At 34.1% G+C, this 21,235-nt stretch overlaps 2 protein-coding genes across 2 annotated transcripts; one reads left to right on the forward strand and one right to left on the reverse strand.

Annotated features, from left to right (window-relative positions):
* Window positions 1-6,893: 6,893 nt before the first annotated feature.
* Window positions 6,894-18,334, forward strand: LOC136821586 (purine nucleoside phosphorylase-like). The gene is made up of 6 exons (XM_067077811.1): window positions 6,894-7,001; window positions 14,390-14,559; window positions 14,896-14,999; window positions 15,277-15,452; window positions 15,851-16,022; window positions 17,720-18,334. Exons 1-6 carry the CDS (start codon window positions 6,994-6,996, stop codon window positions 17,933-17,935), a joined length of 846 nt encoding a protein of 281 aa, XP_066933912.1. The 5' UTR covers window positions 6,894-6,993; the 3' UTR covers window positions 17,936-18,334.
* LOC136821585 (slit homolog 3 protein-like) lies at window positions 18,137-20,370 on the reverse strand. The gene is made up of 3 exons (XM_067077810.1): window positions 19,341-20,370; window positions 18,889-18,942; window positions 18,137-18,638 (listed from the first exon to the last, which is right to left on the reverse strand). The coding sequence occupies exons 1-3, from the start codon at window positions 20,340-20,342 to the stop codon at window positions 18,507-18,509; spliced, it is 1,188 nt and encodes a 395-aa protein (XP_066933911.1). The 5' UTR covers window positions 20,343-20,370; the 3' UTR covers window positions 18,137-18,506.
* Window positions 20,371-21,235: the final 865 nt, after the last annotated feature.

Raw genomic sequence — 21,235 nt, forward strand, 5'->3', positions numbered from 1 at the left:
AGGACAATGAATATAACAGAATGTAAAAGTTTTAGTCATGGCTCCGACTGGGGTTCTAGGTCCCCCGCTAAATTTAGGTCCCCCCTAAGAACAAGGTCCCCCCAGCCTGATAAAATTTTAGGTCCCAGTATAATAGGGGAAAAATCTTTGATATATAACTTTTTTTCAATGTGAATTTTTACCATTTAGGCAATGAAAACACAAGTAAATAAACAGTAAAGTAAACTAGTAGTAACTTAACATTATACAACTTATGCACCCTTGAGTTCTTAAAATTGCCCTCTGAAATAGTGCCAAGAGGCAGTTTCCAAGATTAATTTTCCCTGACTTTTGGTAAAAAATCCACCCTTTTCCCCTGACAATTATCATGATTATTTGGAGGACCCACCATGGTTGGGTCCGACAAGAAAAATTTTGAAAAGAGGAGATTCCTAGATTGGCTAAAAATCAAATTCAAGGCATTCTGGAAACAAATTCCCTGACTTTTCCAGGTTTTGCCTGACTTTTTCTAAAAGCAGTCCTTTTTCCAGGTTTTCCAGGTTTTCCCTGACCGCTGGGAACCCTGCAAGGATTTCCAAAGGTCTATTTACATGTGTGTGCACTTCTAAGGATCAGATCACACTTCGCATGAAGACATAAAGGTTTTTTAGAGAAATTAAAAACAGTAAAGAAAAATATTTAGGAAGTGTTATTTAGCCCCCAGAGTTACATAAAATTATGCAGGTCCCCCCCAAGATAGAGCTCCCCCCGCCTGTCAGGAAAAACAAACAGCTCCCACCTCTTATATGGCAAATTTGAGGTGTAGCTCCCCCCGCTCAGGCGGGGGGGGGGGGGCATGTTAGTTATAAAAATATATATGTGAAGCTGTCTGACATGCCTGGAAAATCAGTTAGATGAGTCATTGGAATCTCTTTTTGGGGTAATGAGTTTTTAATTTTTTTTTTAATTTTTAATTTTTTTATGAAAGTTAAAACATTCCATGCCTAATTTTTCTTTACATCTAGCAGATTAATAAAATGTTTCAAATGTGGTTGGTTAAAAAAGTCAATTGATTAAATTATTTCAGTCATATAAAGGTTTACCTTTGTTTGTATCAGGGAAATTGCAAAAAGCAGGGTTATGATTTCTTTATGATTGACCCATGATTAAGACAGTAAGGTCATTCAAATTAATTTTGCATTTTTAAGTATTTAGGACTGAAGCCAGTTTATTTTATTTTATTTATTTTAAATACGGAAATTTTGGATCTAAATCTTAAAATTTCTCTGTTTTAAATGCGTAGTACGACAATTTACAGGCTTTTTTTTTTCTTTGGTCCCCTTAAAAACATGAATCCCTCCTCATTTCTGAAAATTTCAAAAATTTTCCCCTTAAACTTTCCCAAAATTCAAGTTCCCCCTTATTTTAAGGGGGGGGCTGAAACAATGTACATTAATATTCAGGGCTTACTTCATACTGTTTGTACTACATAAATGTTATCTTTAAAGTTCTGACCATAGTGAAGTTTCATATTTTTCATGTATAAAATATTTCTGACTTAAAAGGTAAAAATTGCGATGAAAAAAATTGATGAAGAAGAAAATGAAGACTTTTGCGAAGAAGAGGATTTCAACTTTGAAGAGCTTATTTTCGGCGAAGAAAGACCATTTTGAAAATTTTTGTTTGATGGTGTATCTTTTATGGAACGAAAAATAAATTTTCAGAAATATTTGGTAAAAACTTCTGTCTCAAAATCTTGAAAAAAGTGGTTTTTATCCTCATTTCTGGTACAAAAAGAATCATAACTCTTGATACATCAATTTAGATTTAAAAAAATTTTCCAAATTTTTTTAGAAAATTCAATAGTTTGCAGACAATTTCAAAGAAATTTGAAACAAAAAGGTTAATTACCCATCAAAACTAAGTACTTTTTGGTAAAAAGGGTAATTTAACATTTCATTATACATTAACGCCTTTTTATGACCACAAAGCCAAGATATTCAACTAGTTTTGTATTTAGCACAAGGTTGTAGTAGGTTGTAGGTTGTAGTATTTATCGAGTAAAGATTTTTATGGATTTTAAAAGTAATCTTAAAAAATTTGCAATACCAAAGAAATATAAAAAATTGCTAAATAATATCTAAAGACATTATGCATCCATCAGAAAGTTAGGGAAGCCATCCACGATCCTGAATGTATCTTGTTTTAATGGCTGGAGTAATTACCGTCAACTGCTCCTTGGGACGATTGGTCATATCTTGGGACGGTTGATTTCTGGACTGTATTTTCACTTAATGTTTAAAACTCTTTGACAACAAGTTTTTTTTGATACTTCAACCAAGTTTATCATTATCAATCAAACTTTCACCATCCCATAATTACAACCAAATGTATTTTTAAAGTATTTAAAAGTACATAATTTAAAGAAGTAATTAAGAATTTAATGACACTCACGCTGCTCACATCTTGACGCCATTCTTTTTGTGTTATTTTCTCTAGAGACTTTTTTCCAGCAAGCGCAATTGATTGACGTGTCAAAGTTACAGAGTGTCGATAACAGATCTCACAATTTTCTGCAGAAGAACAGACTTTTTTATATCTGTGTTTGGATGCTTGCACAAATGTGAGCGATCGCATTTACACATTTCTTGTTGCAGCGTACTCACATCATTTGCCATCTATGATTCGCAGTATATTACTTAAATGAATTTGGAGGTTTGGTGAAATGGTGGCAGACAGGCTAGCTCTAAAGCTCTAAAACAGTATCTAATTATATGGAAACCAGAATATGGTTTTTAATGGGAATCAAAACTATAAAGTGCACTTACAAACATCAATTTGTCAGATCTAACAAAATTAATAACGGCACTGTCATCATTGACAATCAAACAAACAATATTCTGTCAAGAGCCTTGTAAACATTCTGCCACAGCTATGTCTACAATTTTACATATGGTCCGAGGATTGAGTTGAGAACGCTTGCAGAACGCCCGCCAGCTCCTGCGCTGGTGAAAAACTTTAATCTGTCAATCATATTCTCAAGCGAAAAGATGCGAAGTGATTCTAGCTTTATGATAGTGCCGCGGATCATCAGTGAATAGTATTCAATTATCATTATCCCTTTATTTTCATTCCTTTAATTTTTGCAAAAAAAAGGAAAAAAGAAAAGTTGTATTTTTTACTGCTCTATTCACATACTGAATTTGAAAGATCTTCTATGTGGTGTTTTTTGCAAACTTCAAAAAACTGATTTTTGTCCTGCTTTTGCAGGACTTTAGCTTAAGTGCTGGCGTCCAGCATAGGGTACAAAGTCCAAGTATGCGTTTTCCGTAAATTTTGAATGAAGAGTTAGGTCTTAACTGGCAGAATGGCTGTCCCATGTTTTATCAGATAGTCCCAAGTTAGAGCAGTTGACGGTAGTTATTCAATAGACTGTTGCATTCTCCTAAACGGCTATTAGCTTTATCCTTCAAAAAACGATACCGTAACTTGGTCTAATGTTGACATCCCTAGCCTAAATTCGACACTCTTTTCTAGAGCTGAAAATAATAGAAACGTCGAAACTATTTTTCTTTGCTTAGTGGTAAGAGAGGAAATATTTTTTTTCAATCACGGCTTCCAACTTTCATGATGTCAACTGCTCTAACTTGGGACGATTCATCGAAACATGGGACTGGTTGATATCTGGTCTGTATTTTCACTTACTGTTAAATCTCTTTGACAGCAAATTTGTTTGATAACTCCACCAAGTTTATCAATTATACTTCTTCGTTCCTCTTAGAGTGCACAGACACTCGCGTGTGTTCCAGGTTCCACTACGGATTTTTTTCATATTTTGATTTAAAAGCCTACTCGATCTGAGTTCTGAGTATCATATTTTGATTTAAAAGCCTACTCGGTCTGACTCTCTCTGTGCGAGAGAGAGAAATTGTTTATTTTTTAATACACTGTCAGTCGAGGATTATGCCCTAAATAAGAGAATACCCAAGTTAGAGGATTACCTTATTTAGGAGATTTTCAGTCTCTTATTTAAGAGAATGTTACCTAAACTAGGAGAATTCTATACGTTTCACAAATTTACTTCAGAGCAGACTATTTGCGCAATATGAAAATAAGATCACGTGAAAGATCACGTTTTCGTGATTCCGATGACCCAAAAAGCAAAATAAAATACCTTTTCATTCTTTTTCAAACTTCGAAAAACCATAAATAGCCTCATTTGCATGTGTTGACGTAATTTTTAAAATAATGAAAAACACCCTCAACCTTCAAAACACGTTTTTTCTCAAACCCTCTTATTTAGGAGAGACGAGAGTGACTCACTTTCTGTTTGACCCGCGTTTTGACTGCGCTTAAACACGTTTCTTAAATATGGCCCAATCTATATTATTACTTTTTCACGAAATTCTCATGATGTAGATTGGCCTTTAGATTGATAGACCCTAACCATCCTAGGTCCACGAAACAAAAGCAGAACTCATCCAAATTTTGCTAGAAGGGAGAAAAAAACGTGTTGAGTCAATCTATGAAGTTCAAAACTTGCGCAAAATGATGAGAAGGCCAAAAAGAAAAGGAAAAGTCTCCTAGTTAAGAGAAAGAAATCTCCTACTTAAGAGACCTTCTCTTAAATACAGTATATCTCTTATTTAGGGCATAATCCTCGACTGACTGTTCATTAACTTAAATCAAATGACTTTGGAAGTTTGATGAAATGGTGGCCGAATGCCCGTCCCATCTTTTGTCAGATAGTCCTAAGTTAGAGCAGTTGACAGTATTATTCCCATCTCGAAAGAAGGGTGTCGAAATTAGAAGACGGATGTCGAGATTAGACCAACTTACGGTATTGTAGGCAAAAAATAGCCTTTCAAATTTCAAGTTGAATTTCAGACAGTTACAACACTAGCCTCCCACCGTATAATGCATGCATATGAAAGTGAAAAGTGCTTTTGCCAATAACAATCCAAAATTCCCTTAACTAACCAGCGCTCAGAAAAATTATTTGATTTTCAAGGGAAATTTTGGATTGTTATAATAGATTAGATATCGTCAACTGCTCTAACTTGGGACTACCTAACACCTGGCATAACATGGGACGCCAAAACAGCAACTATTTTACCAAACTTCCCCCCAGTGTCATCTTTTTATACTGTCCAAGAAACATAGAAATGTACCGTGAGTGGTCTTAAATCTGACAGCCCTGCCACAAGTGTTTCAACCGGTATTCCAACGAAGCCATATTTTGGTTTGTACAGAAATTTTGCCCGCTCAAATCTAAACAACAAAATGGTCAATCTCACTAAAGCAAAACATTGCGGCCACGGCATTTCCCTGGATAAAAATTCTGGTCACGTGACCATCCGTGATTTTAGACCAATGAAAACGCTTCATTTCCCCGGATTAAAGTTGTGTCTACACTAACACGCGGGAAATGGCTAGAAAACGAGAGAAAAAACAGGGGGTCAAATTAAATTTTTCTTCCTTCTTGGGAAACATAAAAGACTTTAAGAGGCCATTTATTTAAGAAAGGGGTGTTATATCATAAATGAATTATGTAAGTAAGTGATATTTTAAGTAACAAGCTCATTAACAATTTTATTTTGAAGTTTGTTTTTAAAAACAGAACTCCCCCGTGCTATAAGATAATGTCATTTTCTTAACTTATGGACCCAATTGGAAGTCTTTGTAATACAGATCATTTGGAAGTGTAGTTGCAGCCTATACCAGAATTGGAATCTAAAGTCTGAAGTCATAACTCCTTGTCAGTGACCCCGCAGAGAAGTTTTTAGTTGGCAGACACTGACTTTAGGTTGGTTTGGAAATCGTTTTATTTTGAAATGTAATCTTCACTTTAGATGAATACTCTTATTTATTTGGATTCATGAAAGGTTCAAGGTTTGTTTACTTACTTTTTATTTCAAATTATTTCATTGATTTATTGAGCTGCAATAGCTGAATGAAAAACGAAGATTTTTGATAGTTATCATCGTGGGCTTGGCCGCCATTTTGAATTTCAATTTTTTTTCTCCTTTACTCGGCAATTTAGAGGTTGTTCGTAATACGCGATTTGGCTTTTAGGCGTAACACTTGTGCTGCCAAACAGCGACCCCCCAAATAACTGCTATGAAAAAAATTCTATGTTTACAAACATTCCCTCTCCAAGTTGAACGAAAAACTACCTATTGCAAGAACTCTCGAAACAAAACATCTAACAAACAAGACCCAATCGGAACCACTCACCATCATGGTATTTGTTTTCAAGGAGAAATTTTACAATAGATAGAAAAAGCTGACCAGAAAGCAGAAGTCCCATGTTATATATCAAGTAGTCTTATTTTAAAGTAGTTGATGGTAAGTACATCAAAAGCAAAAAAGCAAAAAGGTCTGTATATTATAATTTTAATTTTTATAAAAAAAACCCCATGGCACTTGCAAGGGTATCCCTGACTTAGATACATTGATAATGGACACAACTCAGGATAAGAAAAGAAGTGTCAAAGGTCTACCAATCGTAGCATCTTATAACCTGTTGTGTTTTGATTCCTTTACATATTTTTATCCACCATTTATTGAATTTTTGTGGCAATTTTTCCTCTCCCCCTTCTTTTCATCTCCGAAAAATTTAGATTCACAGCTTTGTCTACCATTTTTAAAGGTACTTAAATTCGCGAGTTTTGATTGGTTGATTTTGATGTCACACATTCTTTGGAGTAGTCTCCATGTAAGGCTACATTTAGGCGACCTATATTACATATGTTACTTATATGTTACAACTATATTACAAATAGCTACATTTAGGTGACCTATATTACATATGTTATAAAATCGAGCGTTTTGATTGGCTCTTATTCTCTGCCAAACCGAATAATTACATGTAAGAAGGGCTTTAGTAAAATTCATTTGGGGTCATTTTTCAAATACCACATTTCCTTCATTGAGCTCAAAGCACCTCACGGTCACGCATCCTCGGACACATTCATCCAGCATCCAACAGTTTCCTCATTTCACAACATCATAATGGAAGGGTATGCTTGATTTTTTCAATTTTGACTTTTGAAAGGCCTATATATCCTAGTTCTTGTTAGAAGTAGTGCCATAATGCCTAAACCCAGACTCTCTTGCCCACTCAATACAATCGATAACGACCTATAGTCAGGGAGCAGAGCGCCAAAAAAATAGACCTTTTTTCAAAGAGGACGTCCTGTTGAATAATTATGTAGTCCAGCCATAAAAACAATGATAGAGCCATGCATAATTACTGTATCATGCATATTGTAATGATTATGCATGGTTTTATCATTTTTTTTCTGATGGACATGTATGATTATTCAACAGGGTGGCCTCTTTGAAAAAAGGTCTATTAAATAACAGTCCGACAATTTGAAACTTTCAGGGATTGTTTATTAGGTCTAAGACGTTACAAAAATGTTTACTTGCCTTTCTGAATTTCTGAAATTACTTGAGGTGCCTTGCCTGCCTTGCAGGACAAAATGTTGACAAAAAGATAATTCCCAGGGGGGGGGGGTAAAAATTACTAGTTTTCAGAATTAGAACGTCACTACCTACGGGACGATTTTGACATATTTGGGCATTACTCTAAAAGTATTAATCCTAGAGATCCAATTTTTTGATATTTCATTTATCAGAGTATGACCTTTACACAAGATTTATTACTTTTCCTTGAAATTTAGTAGATGCTCCTAAAAATTATTTTAAAGGTGTCCCATAAATACCCCGTATTTTGGGGTAATTACGGGACACCCTCGGGGTAATTATGGGACAGGTATAAAATGTTATTGAAAAATCCAGATATCTTTCCGCTGTGATATTTGAGGTTTTGCATCCACTTGATGACTTCAAATCCAAGTGCTATCATTTAAAGGACTTTCAACAAAATTAGTGACAGTGTCCCATTTTTACCCCAGCCTTTTTCCCATTTGGGGGTAATAACGGGACACTTCAATCAATAATATTTCTATAGAGCAATCTAGACCAACTGAAGTATATTTAGATGCAAACCTTTGCAGGTTTTGAAAGACTTAGAGTGTAGTTATGATTCCATTAAACTAGAAAATCAAGTTTGTAGTTTTCTTATAAAAAATAAACACTTCAAAATCAAACTTTAGTGTCCCATAATTACCCCAAGATTAAGATTTGACTACGGGGTAAATATGGGACACACTTTTTAGAGATAAGGTGCCTTGTTTGATAATGTGACTATTATGATTTCAAACCATAATATCCTGATGTCAGAATTCAGTCAAAACATAATCAAAGTGATTTCAGTTCTTCCTGACACTAAAGCTTGAAAAGTTCCTTCTAAAACTACGAAAATTGATTTTTATGGTGACATGTGAAACTTTTGTTGAATCATCAAAAGTATATGTTAGAATAATCTAACTAGACATTTTTCTAGCAGTTAGAATGACTATCTCCAATATCCTCTCCATCTGATTCCAAATTTATAATAATAGCACCATTTTTAGGGGTGTCCCGTATTTACCCCTTAATTTTAACTGTCCCGTAATTACCCCAGATGACTATAGTTAAGATATATAAAGATATCAAAAATTAGAATAAATGGGTAATTTATGCAATTTTAAATTAGATTTATTAGATTACTAAATATATTGGACGAAGATGCTAATGCGGATGTTGTGTACCTAGATTTTTCAAAGGCTTTTGACAAAGTAGACCATTCAATTGTCCTACGAAAAATAAAGAAACTAGGAATAGATGGAAAATTATTACAGTGGCTAAAGTCCTTCCTAACAGAGAGAAAACAATCAGTGCTAGTGAATGGTGTCACTTCTGAATCACAACAGGTCATTTCAGGAGTCCCTCAAGGTAGTGTTTTGGGACCTTTGATTTTCCTCATATTGATTGGGGATATTGACAAGGAAGTGGTGCACAGCTTTCTCAAATCCTTCGCTGATGACACTCGCGCCACAAAGGAAGTCAAAACTCTAGAAGATGCTGTCCTATTTCAAAAAGATCTTGATAGAATATATAAATGGACGGATGACAACAACATGAAGCTGAATGATATAAAATTTGAACTCTTGCGCTATGGAAAGAACCATGAGATCAAGACTCAAACAAGCTATACATCACCGTCTGGTGTTGAGATTGAAAACAAAGATGTTGTGAAAGACCTTGGAATCCTTATGGACAGTAATTGCACATTTCAGAAGCAAATTACTGCAGTAATCGAAAAGGCTAAAAACTTAACATCTTGGATCCTGAGAACTTTTTCTTCACGATCTTTAAATTGTATGACCGTACTATATAAATCATTGGTGATACCAATATTAGAATATTGCTCCGTTCTGTGGAGCCCAAATGCAGTTGGTCTCATTCAGAGACTTGAAGATATTCAAAAGTCCTTCTTACGAAAGATAAATGGCACCCCAAACAATTATTGGGAGTGTCTAAAACAGACAAAAATTTACTCACTTCAAAGGCGAAGAGAACGCTACAGAATAATGTACGTCTGGAAGGTGATGGAAATGATTGTACCTACTGTAAATGGTATCAAAACCACTGAAAACCCCCGGCTGGGCCGGATGTGTACACTGTCAATTCCAAAGAACCAAACATCAAAATTTAGAGACAGCACACTTGCAGTGCAAGGTGCAAAACTTTTTAATGCTATGCCAAAGAGCATCAGAAACCTCAAAAACATTTCTATCGATAAATTCAAAAGAGCCCTGGACACACACCTTAAGTCTATCCCAGATGAACCCCAGATCCATGGATATACTGGGTGCAGGAGAGCTAATTCCAATTCAATAATTGACATGAAAAATATCTGCTGAGATTTTTTTCTCTCGACAGATTGATCACACAGAGGCGTGGTTCACCAAGAACCTTACCTGAAGCAGGATGCTCGAACAACCACACAAGTAACACAAGTAAGTAAGATTAAAATTCATAAAAATTTAAAAAAGTTCAAAAATAGTACAGTAATAAAAAGTGTGTTAAAAATAGTACACTAATAAGGGACGCGCAATTAGCAGGGTCACATGAGAAAGGTGTTCAAAGCTGAAGGAGAGCACATACCAGAAGCAGCCACCGGGGCAAAAAGGCGAAATAGCTGTTCCGATTTACCAGCCAGGAGAATATTTCTAAAAAGTTGACATATTTAGCTTCTTCGGAACAGCTCCAAATTTCCAGCTGGAAAAGTAAATTTTCTCTTTTTTTCTGAGAATACTAAGCTATCAAAAGAATTTTTGAATTCTTTTTCAGTTTTCAAATTTGCAGTTCTAAAGTCTATTCACGATAAGTGTGTACTCTTTTTTCTTTTACCTATAACTTTTGAAGGAATTCTTCAATCTTTATAAATTTGGTATCATCGGAAAGATATTAGTGAGTGGAACAATTTGAAATAAAAAAATATTTAAAAAAATTCTAAAAATGAAGATGAAAATGAAAAAGAAAAAAATGAAGATCTAGTAGAAAAGTGCTATAACTATCATTTTCACTGAAGTAAATCCTTGATCATCGAACGTTATCACTGTGAAAAAATATTTCAAAAATAATCATTCAGTCAAAAGATATCAAACAAAGTTATAAGCTGATTGACGTCTAAAAACGCTGTTTTCTGCTGTTTTTTGCTGTTTTTTGGGGTCAATTACATATCAACTTTATATCATAACTTTATATTGAATAAATATTTTACTGAAATTTTTTCACAGTGATGACCTCCTAAGATCAAAAAATCTCTCCAGTGAAAATGAAAGTTACACGCTTTTTTTTTATAAGAATAGTGTACTTTGGTTGAGGGTGAGCATTATTCTTATTTTTCTATTGTTCTAAACAATAGGCCTATTGTTTTAAACCCGAAATCTCACCCTGATATTCTTATAGAAGTTATTCTTATAAAAGAAAAAGCATGTATAGCATTTATCTACAAGATCTTCATTTTTTTCTTCTTCATTTTCATCTTTATTTTTAGAATTTTTTTAAACATCTTTTTATTTCAAATTGTTCCACTCACTTATATCTAAGTTCCGATGATACCAAATTTATAAAGATTGAATAATTCCTTCAAAAGTTATAGGTAATAGAAAAGAGTGCACACTTAACGTGAATAGACTTTAATTGGTAATTTGTTCCATGTTTTGATGGTAGATGGAAAGAATGAGTTTGAATAGCATTTAATCCTGCCCTGAATAGGCTGATATTTCACATTTGTACAACGCTGTCTAGCTGGGTGGATGCTGCTGTCAACGAATTTGTTTCCTGACAAAATATCAAATAACATTTTCAATTTCGATTTGGATCTCCTTGTTTCCAGTGTTTCGAGTTTAAGTGATTTCCTTAGATCGTTTGGGCTGACTTCTGATTTCCATTCCCTACAGATCCAGCAGATAGATTTTCTCTGAATCATTCCGATTTTCTGGGTAAGGGATTGGTTATCAGTGGGATCTCATACAGTGTTGGCATATTCCACCGTTGGTCTGATAAAAGTTTTATAACACTTCAGACGTGTTTCTTTGTCTGCCATTGATAGGTTCCTCTGAAAGAATATTTGGGTGTCAAGATCAATGGGATTCTTCCGAGAGAGATTATTCGAGATTACGACACCGAGGAATTTAGCTTTGTTAACAGTTTTGAGCTGTTGACCATGGATTTCATAGGTTTTATCATGAATTTTTCGTTTGTTGCAAAGTAGCTAGTAGACAAAGCAAAGTATAAACAAATAAAGAAAGTTGCGAAGTAGCGAGGAGATGAAGCAATAGATAAACAAATGTGCGGAGAAGTTAAATACCGAGTGCGCCACAAAAAAGTTTCTCTCTTTAAAACTGATTTTCTCAAAATCTGAAAATTCTAAAAGAACCATTCCTATGCCATTGGAAAGAAGAAAGATAAACTTAAATTTTGATGGGTTATTTATTAAATTCAGTCCATAGATCAAAAGTTATGCTCAATTGAATAAAAAATTTACTTTCTGAAAAGTACCCATGATAATTCATCAAGTTGTTTGTTGCAGCTAATTGATGGTATGTAAGAGTTTTTTATGGTGTGGGGTGTATTGAAATCTCAACATGGATAAATGTCTAGGGTATTTCTTTAAATTGTTTCATTGATGTCCTGGATGCTGAGATAAGGGCCAAGAATTCAGGAGCTGCTGATAGGGTGTAAACTGGATTTTAAATTTTAGAGTTTCAAAATTGTCACAATTTTTTATCAAAATTTATCATATTGTAAGACTTCTTGCGCAATTTTTAGGTCCATACGTCAAAAATCCACTGTTTGCCCCAGGGGTATCTGATTCGCGGTAGTAGCAAAAAACGGCAAAAATGGCATTTTTTGTCCATTTTAAGACTATAAAAGGCCAGGAAATGGTCAAAATGGTTTCTAAATGGTGTCTTGTACTAATATTCAACACAAAAAGACTAAATAACCCCAGCGAGATCGCTCAATGTTTCAATTTCAGGCTAAAAAGGCCGATTTTCTCGGATTCTGGGTAGCAAAATGCATGAAAGCAGCATTTTTGAGGACCCACAACTTTTAAACTTTTTAAAGTACACACTTGAAATTTTCAGCAATGAAACAGATTCAGAGAAAGCTCCAGGAAAAATCAAACTTGAGTTTTCAAATATTTCCTATAAATCCATAATGGCGCCCTAGAAATTGAGTTTTCATGCTAAATGCCAATATTTCAAGCTAAAACTTGGTTTTCTCTGGCTAAAATCTCAAAAATGGTTTCAAATGGTGTCCTGAAATCTTTGGGTGTTGAAAGTATTCAGGAAAAACTCTGGGAAAATCAAAATGGTTTGGGTTAGAAATTTGCCAAAGTCCGCCATATGGAATTGCATTTCCACTTAAAAACGCGATATTTAAAGTTAAAGTCTAATTTTCTCAGACTAAAATCTCAAAAATGGTTTGAAATGGTGTCCTGAAATCTTTTGGTGTTGAAAGTATTCTGAAAATACTCTTATTTTGGTTCTCCCAGAGTATATCCAGAATAAAAATTTTGAAAATCCAAAAAAAGTATTTTTTCATGGTTCCAGTTTACACCCTACTGCTGATTTGTGCAGAATGTGTGTTGGCTGTCTGTAAATGACACCAAGAATAATGTTAAGGTTTTTTGCATGAAGTAGTAGAGCTTCAATGACTCCATTCGAAAATTCAAGTATTGGCTCAAACATTGGAGATACGGCGTTCCAAAGATAGAATAGAGGCAGCTTACAGGCAGCTTGGGAAATACTGTGTGTTTTGTTTTTGATATACATAAGCTTTCCCAATACTAATTTAGACATTTTTGAAAACTGGGGTGACCTCTATGGCGCGCCAAAAGGCTTTTTAATACCAACTTTTTTTTTTGATACCAACTTTTTTTTTTTGATACCAACTTTTTTTTTGATACCAACTTTTTTTTTTGATACCAACTTTTTTTTTTAATACCAACTTTTTTTTTTGATACCAACTTTTTTTATTTTTGATAGCAACTTTTTTTACAATGCCAATTTATTTTTATAATACCGACATTATATCGACGTAATACCGACGTAGTACTGGCGTAATACCGACGTAATACTAACCTTGTTTTATAACATCAACATTATTGTCTCGTTTTCTTTTGTGTGATGTAGATGGTGCTCTAATAATGCGCGCATACGCAAAAATCCACGCTCGCTGCTTTCAAATCGAGCGTGGTTCCTCCTTTCTTCCTAGTTCTCCTGCCTGTTATATATGTTTGTCCTGTGGTTGGAATGTAATGTGATCTTGTTGTTGTGGTTTTTGTGGCTTTTCTTCACTTCAAAAAAGTTCCTTGTCAGATGATGCGCAGGGAACGAGGTTGGTTTCGCCCGACTTTATTACCCCGGAAAAAAAATTAAGGGCCCTTCTACACTTGAACAATTAAACATCGAGGCAAAATTTGGTATTGTACAAAACATTGATATAAAAAAAAAGTTGGTAAAAAAAAAAAAAAGTTGGTATAAAAAAAAAAGTTGGTTTAAAAAAAAAGTTGGTTTAAAAAAAAAGTTAGTATCATTATCAAAAAAAAAAGTTGGTATCAAAAAAAAAAAAGTTGGTATCAAAAAAAAAAGTTGGTACCAAAAAAAAAAAAGTTGGTACCAAAAAAAAAAGTTGGTATCAAAAAAAAAGTTGGTATTAAAAAGCCTTTTGGCGCGCCATAGACCTCTTAAGCTTAGCTTGTTTAAATTTTCTGTCGCATAATGGTAAATCTCGCAAAAGCCAGATTAAAGTAATGCGTAGGGAATTTGCAACAGATATCATAATGACAGGTCAAGTTTTCAGCCTTTCTAATTCAGATTTATTTGCGTCGGCAAAAAATTCTGGGTTCTATAGTACTGTAAGCACTTTGGCATCAGAAATAGCCAAATGCCGACGCGAATTAGAATGGCTGAGCTTTTAATTTTATTGTTGATTTTATTTTTAGCCACAATTATGGAGAAGTTGAAGCCATCAAAGACTACTTGCTTTCTAAGACTGCAGTTCGACCAACTATTGGTATTGTTTGTGGCTCTGGGCTTGGAGGCCTGGTTGAAAATGTCGAAAACAAAGAAGAATTCAAGTATGAAGATATCCCTGGATTCCCAAGAAGCACAGGTATAATTAGCTTTTTGCAGCAAAGATGAGTTCGATGAAATACAATCCTGAAAGTGCTAACATACTTTATAACCCTAATATTCTCAAATGCCTAAGAAAATGTTATGTGATACTATTTTTGTAAAGCAACAACATGATGATAAATTACGAGGGTTCCAAAGAAAGATGAAAATTGTTTGAAACTTTTTAAATCTATATACCTCAAGAGTTCTCAAGAGGGTAGGAGAGGGTAAACTTAAGGACTCTAACTTTTGGAAGTTCTTTATCAAGGTTTTGTAATAAGAGCATTTGTACCAAACTTTGTAAAACAACATACAACGTACTTTATATTTCTAGTGAAAGGACACGCTGGCAAACTTGTTTTTGGAACTTTGAGTGGCAAGCAAGTGGTTTGTCTTCAAGGAAGATTTCATTTTTATGAAGGCCATGGAATGCTTAAAGTAAGTCATATCGTCAAAATTCAATAATAGTTTATTGTTATTATTATTGTTATGCTTGCAAAATTTCATTACTTTTATTGTGATAAATCTTTTCAACAATTCAATGCAAATCATGATAGGAAGAAACAAGCAATGAGTTAATTTTAGAGTTCGTCTTCTTCCATATTGATTGATTACTTGACTACAAGCGAAGTCAACTGATCTTCCAAAGAATTTAGAGTAAAAATGTGTTATAGAAACTCTTAGTAGTAATTGTTAAAAAATTTTATATCGCTAGTGCACATTGCCAGTACGAGTGATGGGTTTGTTAGGTATCAAAACGATGGTTGTGACGAACGCAGCAGGTGGTGTGAATAGAGATTTCAATGTCGGTGATATTATGGTGATCAAAGACCATGTTGGATTTCCCACAATTGCTGGTAATCATCCTTTGACTGGCTTGAATGATGAAAGGTAATTTGTGTTGTCATTCTCATAGCAGATGATACCAAAATAAAGTTATTGGTACATATCCACTGACAATTTCAACTTATATTATTGTGCACATTGCCCTCAGACATTCCCAGATCTAGACCCATTGGAAGAGAATAAAAAACATAAATAATGGATGGAAAAAGGTTGTCAAGGATAAGTTGATCAAAAGCATTTTGGCAGGCAAGAAAATAATATTTTTGATTTGGGTGTTAATTTGTGAACTGTCGGATGTCTATATTTGATAAGAACGGTTTTGCAAAGAAATCATCAGAATCTTGTTTCATTGCCAGTAGACTATCCTTAACTATTTTTGAATTTTTCTCACAAAAACACAAGAAATGTGTCAACAACATATGTATGGATTCTTTTTATTTAAGATTTGGACCACGGTTTCCTCCAATGAACCAGGTTTATGATTCCAGCTATCAAAAACTTGCATTGGAAATCGCAAACGAGGCAGGATACAGCAGTTTCATTCGTAATGGATGTTATTGCATGTTCAGTGGACCCACTTATGAAACCGTCGCAGAGTTACGATTGGCTGCTGCCGTAAGTTTTGTATATACAGTTGACGCTCTCTTATTCGACGTTCAACTATTCGATAGGCTCCATTATTCGATGAAATTTAAAGTCCCTACCAACAAGAAACTCTCATAAACGACGTTCTACTATTCGATAAGCTCCCTTATTCGACGAAAATCCGATTCCCCTTGAAGATCGAATTAGAGAGCGTCAACTGTACAGGTTTTTTATAAGAACGAAAGATCTTGGAACAAGCTTTACAGGATTAAAAGTTGGTTGGTTAGGCTTCTCCTGGAACTGTGCTTGCCTGTTGTCCTTGGTATTCTTGGTTTTCTCTCTTGTAAATTGTTTAGTTATTGTACTATAAGAATTGTACTATGCTATGACACCCTAACACTATGACATTCAACACCCCCAAAATTGACGACGACGGGAACGGCAAGGTAAATTCGGCATAAGATGCTTATTTGTTCAAGAACTGTATGTTCTGAGGATGCATTTTTGTATTTTGAGTATTCTCCTATCAAGATGTGACCAAATAGTGCAGAAAACTGTAAAGATTTTGATTAAGCTCTTCCTCTAAGAAGCTTTGGACACCAAATTTTGCTCTGAAAACAGCAAAATTGGGACCCATCTGTCACACATTTTCATTTTTATCTCAAGTTTGGTTCAAGAAAATATCTTGTGATTTGCAAGTAACATTTTTACATAAAATTGACAAGAATTTAGAAAGTCTAATTAAAAATTGAGTGGTAGGAATACAGGCATATGCTTGTCACAGATTTTTGCTAGTATTTCAAAGACGAAACAAAATATTAAAAAATGCCTTAATCCTGTGACTTCCTGCCACAGTACCAAATCCACAAAAACTTAAGTTCTAATACCTAACACATCTACTTCTATGGCAATTTGAAGACAGTTTGTCTTGTTTACAAACCCATGGTACAGATTTGGTGCAATTCACCCATATCTAGCCATATATCGGTAATTTCATTTACTTCTATGACAATTTCAAGACAGTTTGTCTTGTTTACAAAACCCATGTATAGATTTGGTGTGAATTCACCCAATAGGCCATTTAATTTTATATCCTTGGATGGATGAACATTTTTAGGGGTTTATCTATCATAGTTAAAGTATTCTCAACTTCAGTTGAGCTACAATCTGACAATGTTTGTCTGTGTGTGTCTGTCTGTCTGTCACAAAAACTTTAGGGCAGCCTTCAAAAGAGAAAATGCTTGGATTTGGCTGAAATTTGGCACACTTGTTCCTTGGGTAAATATCTGGGGGTGTTTTTTTCATTTTTTGAAAATTTCCATTTTTGGGGCCTGGGGACGAGTTTTTCCACTGAAGTTGAGCCCAGTGCGTTGCGCACATTCGACTATTGAAAATTATTATTTCAATACTGACAGTTTCATGTCTTTATTAAAATAGGGGTTTATCTAAAGAATTTCCAGAAGTTAGGGACACGAAAGAATTTTTGCAATTTCCCAGGGAGATATAATCCATAGGTTTTTCTCCATTTGACTGGATGACCAAGCATTGTCCACCTATATTTCATTTTTCAGGGTGAAATTATAAGCACAGTAGTTTTCAAAGGGATCAAGGAAATTTTTTGGAGTTTTAGGGACCTTGCCCAATTCGTCAAATATTAGACGGAACAAGCCGTTCTTTTTTTCCTTACAAAAGCTTAACTTTAACACGAAAATTGTTCTTCTACATAGCTTGGTGGTGATGCTGTGGGAATGAGTACAGTACCTGAGGTTATTGTTGCTTCACACATGGGAATCAAATGTCTTGGCTTATCACTCATCACAAACAAATGCATTATGGAATACGACTCATCGGAAGAACCTAACCACGCTGAAGTGTTAGAGGCTGGACGAAAAGCATCTAAGTATGTTTTGGATATTGTCACCAAGTTTGTCGGTAAACTTTAAAAGACACTTTTTGATACATTAAATTTTGGTCGTAATGTTTAATTGGCTGTTTTAATAGTCTGCATGATAATATCGTTGTTACATTTTTTATAAGTTCGGTTAAATTATATCTTTGCTATTCTTACATACTCAAATATTTTTTGTAGACTTTTTTAACCAATTTTTTTACGGTCACGGACACATCAATATAAATTATGAAGATTTATAGATTTTCTTAGATACTTTTTTTTTTGCAGAGATAAAATATTAATATACACTTGTTAGATATAAATTTGCCACCTTAAAAAACTAAATATTCTTTAGTTGCTTATTTGCATTCCATTATCATATCTGACTTAGTATATGTACAGAGTATACACAAGATTTTTGTAAGAACAAAAACAAACTTTATGAGAAGAATAGGTCTTAATGGCTAACAACTTTTTAAGAACATTTGTAGGCTTTGATAACTCCAAAACATGCAATTTAGGACATATATTACGGTAAAAGATTAAGAAGATTTTAAGGATATTTCTATGTTGAAAATAAGGCTTCACAAATTTTGCAAATTTCAGTATAAAGAAAAACTATTTTATTTCTTTTCATTTTCATCCATACAACTGCCCTCACGACTTGCTTTTTCTTCCAAAATTGTAGAACATCTTCTTCGTCCATGCAACCAACGGTTATGTGCAGGGTCGTGTGGGTACGAATTCTCTTCGCTCTAGAATATTAAGAGGTTTTAAAGGCTTCGAGAATAGAAATTATAGCCGTTGTTGATTAGTTCTGATCTTATATTTTAGACGATTAAAAAAATACAATATCAATGATGTATGAGAAAGAAACAATCAAGCCCAAACAAAAGCCAGAAACTGTCTCTGGAATTAACATCCACATTTTAAGAATTGCTTTATTGCAGGTGATGGATAGAAACTGAAGATCAAACCCCAAGTAAGTCATACTTTTTACTTTACCTCTTTGGGTGAATTTGGTATGCTAGTTGACTCATCATGAAAGTAACCCTCGTTCTATAATCAGAAGTTTAATTAATTATGCTAAATTAATGAGGAATAAAAAGGATATAACATTCAAACCAAGCTAATATTGCCCTTAAAATTTACTGAAATGGTATGGTTTACAGGGTTTCGATGACAACTTAGATAATGAATTACTTGGATTTGAGGTTTTGCTGATTCAGCTAGAATATCGTAAAATATGCTGACGCAGCAAAAAATATTTTTCTTAAAAATCAAATACCTCGGGATACAGCTATCATACGTAGAGACCTAACGTAGGAGACGAAAAAAAGCGGAATGATCCCGGGAAAGGCCAATAATGCTTTTCTGGCAATAAGAAACTTTAGTAATTGTACGGTGATTCTACAATGCATGACTAATCGATTTCTAAGTACATCAATGATTCCTACCTGAAGATAGTAATTGACGATGCTGTTTTGACTATCGAAACTATTCTTTGCTTTCTTTTTTCGGCTCTCTCGCATTCTTCTACGTTTCGGACGCAAATGTACACAATACCAATAACCGAAAACTATCACAAACAATAAAACCAATAAGGAGACAATAATCGCAGTAATAGCGTTCAAGCTTAAGGTGGTTTTTCTAGTGGTTTCATTCCTTGTTTTGTTTTGGCAGAAGTCACCACTATAGTCAGTGGAAACACACTCGCAGAATGTAGAGTTTGTGTTTTCAACGTGAAAGCAAACACCGCCATTTAAACAATTGTTTATTTTGCATGGTACAGGGTTGGTGGGAGATATCTGACAGAAATCTCCAGTAAAACCATTATTACAGATACATACTACATTCAGAGCATTTTCAGCAATGCAAGTCTTGATTAACGAACAACCTCCATTATTTATTGAACAAGGGTCACAATCAACCATGGTGTGATTCAGCTCATTTATTTTAATGTTTTGTTGTGTACATATCCCTTTGTATTTTATTTCTTGTGTCTTTTCTACTATGTACACCGTTGTACAGTTACAGTTTATTGGATTTTCTGACAAGTCGATTGTTAAATTTTTGAATTCGATATCAGCTAATTCTTTTGGTAAGTTTTCGATTTTGTTATGACGTAAAACTAAATTGTTTAACGTGGCCAAGTTATCCAGCTTCGGTATTTCTGTCAGTTGATTTAATGATAAATCTATATATTGAAGCTGCGTTAGGTTCTCCAGGAATTTCATCAATGACACATCATTTTCTAACTCCATGTTGATCAGAATCAGTTTCGTAATGTTGCTTTTGGGAGGGGTTCCATTGAGAATGTCTTTTGGTGCACCGTCACATGAGATCTCTGTACCTGAGCAATTGCAGTTCATGTAACAGCTTTGTTGTGCAGAGGAAGGCATATTACCAAGGAAAGTGAAGAAGAATATCAAATATTGCATCGCAAAATCAAACCCCATTTGTCATTTTTCATCTAAAATGCATATCCAAAACAACAAATTTAGAAGATTTTAATAAGTAAATTTCATCAAGCAATCAGTATAACATCTGGAGCAGTATTAGTTGTATGTAATTAGAATGAACCTTTGTTTTCAAAATAAAATCGATTTCAAAGATAAAATTCAAAGTGAGCTGAATGGACTAGGCATATAATAGTCAAAACGACTCGTGCCAGCTAGATTTTCAAAAACATTAAAACATCGAATCATCAAAAAATCAAAGCAATAAAAGTAAGCATGAGAGATACATAAAATTCATAAATATATTTTTTGACCGTCAACAACAAAAAATTATACTCGTAAACAAACACGACATACATTTCCTTCTTTTAGAGATTTATTTAATCAAGTATAAAAACACATGAATCTTACCCCCTTCCAAGATCAGAACTAATGACACCATTTATCTGATTGTATATTACCACAGCGACCATATCATAGTATTAGCAGTGTTGTCTTTATACGGGATTAAGATTGAAATTATATTGATTAATGAATTCTACTCTCTCTTTATTGTCTTATAGGGCGATTAATCAGTTTTCGATGCACGGTAAGGGGTATGAAAACATGATTACAAATAACTTTTTTCATAACATGATTTTTTTTTCACGAAAGTGTGTCCTATGGAATGATTGGAAACGATGATTTACACGTGATACGTCATTTACAATTTTAAAAACACTCCTTTTATAAAGAGCCAGCATACACGTTTTTTTTTAATAAGAACAAACTATATAAGAACATAAGGCTTCGAGGGCCAAAATGTTAAGAACAAGTTAAGAACATTTTAATGCTTTTATGGCCACTCAGAAACACTCGATTTCATAGGAAAATGGGTAAAAATGGTCAAAATT

This window comes from Clytia hemisphaerica, unplaced genomic scaffold (genome assembly GCF_902728285.1).
Source record: "Clytia hemisphaerica strain Z4C2 unplaced genomic scaffold, Clytia hemisphaerica genome assembly, whole genome shotgun sequence".
Lineage (NCBI taxonomy): Eukaryota > Metazoa > Cnidaria > Hydrozoa > Leptothecata > Clytiidae > Clytia > Clytia hemisphaerica.

What these genes read in the sequence shown, in the direction of transcription:
- LOC136821586 (XM_067077811.1), top strand. An exon ending in AAGGCCATGGAATGCTTAAA is followed by an intron (nt 15,000 to 15,276) that starts GTAAGTCATATC and finishes TTATATCGCTAG; the next exon opens with TGCACATTGCCAGTACGAGT. An exon ending in ACTGGCTTGAATGATGAAAG is followed by an intron (nt 15,453 to 15,850) that starts GTAATTTGTGTT and finishes TTTTTATTTAAG; the next exon opens with ATTTGGACCACGGTTTCCTC.
- LOC136821585 (XM_067077810.1), bottom strand. Translation starts at nt 20,342, where the DNA reads ATGGGGTTTGATTTTGCGATGCAATATTTGATATTCTTCTTCACTTTC. An exon ending in TCGTCAATTACTATCTTCAG is followed by an intron (nt 18,943 to 19,340) that starts GTAGGAATCATT and finishes TTCTGATTATAG; the next exon opens with AACGAGGGTTACTTTCATGA. An exon ending in TACCAAATTCACCCAAAGAG is followed by an intron (nt 18,639 to 18,888) that starts GTAAAGTAAAAA and finishes TTAATATTCTAG; the next exon opens with AGCGAAGAGAATTCGTACCC.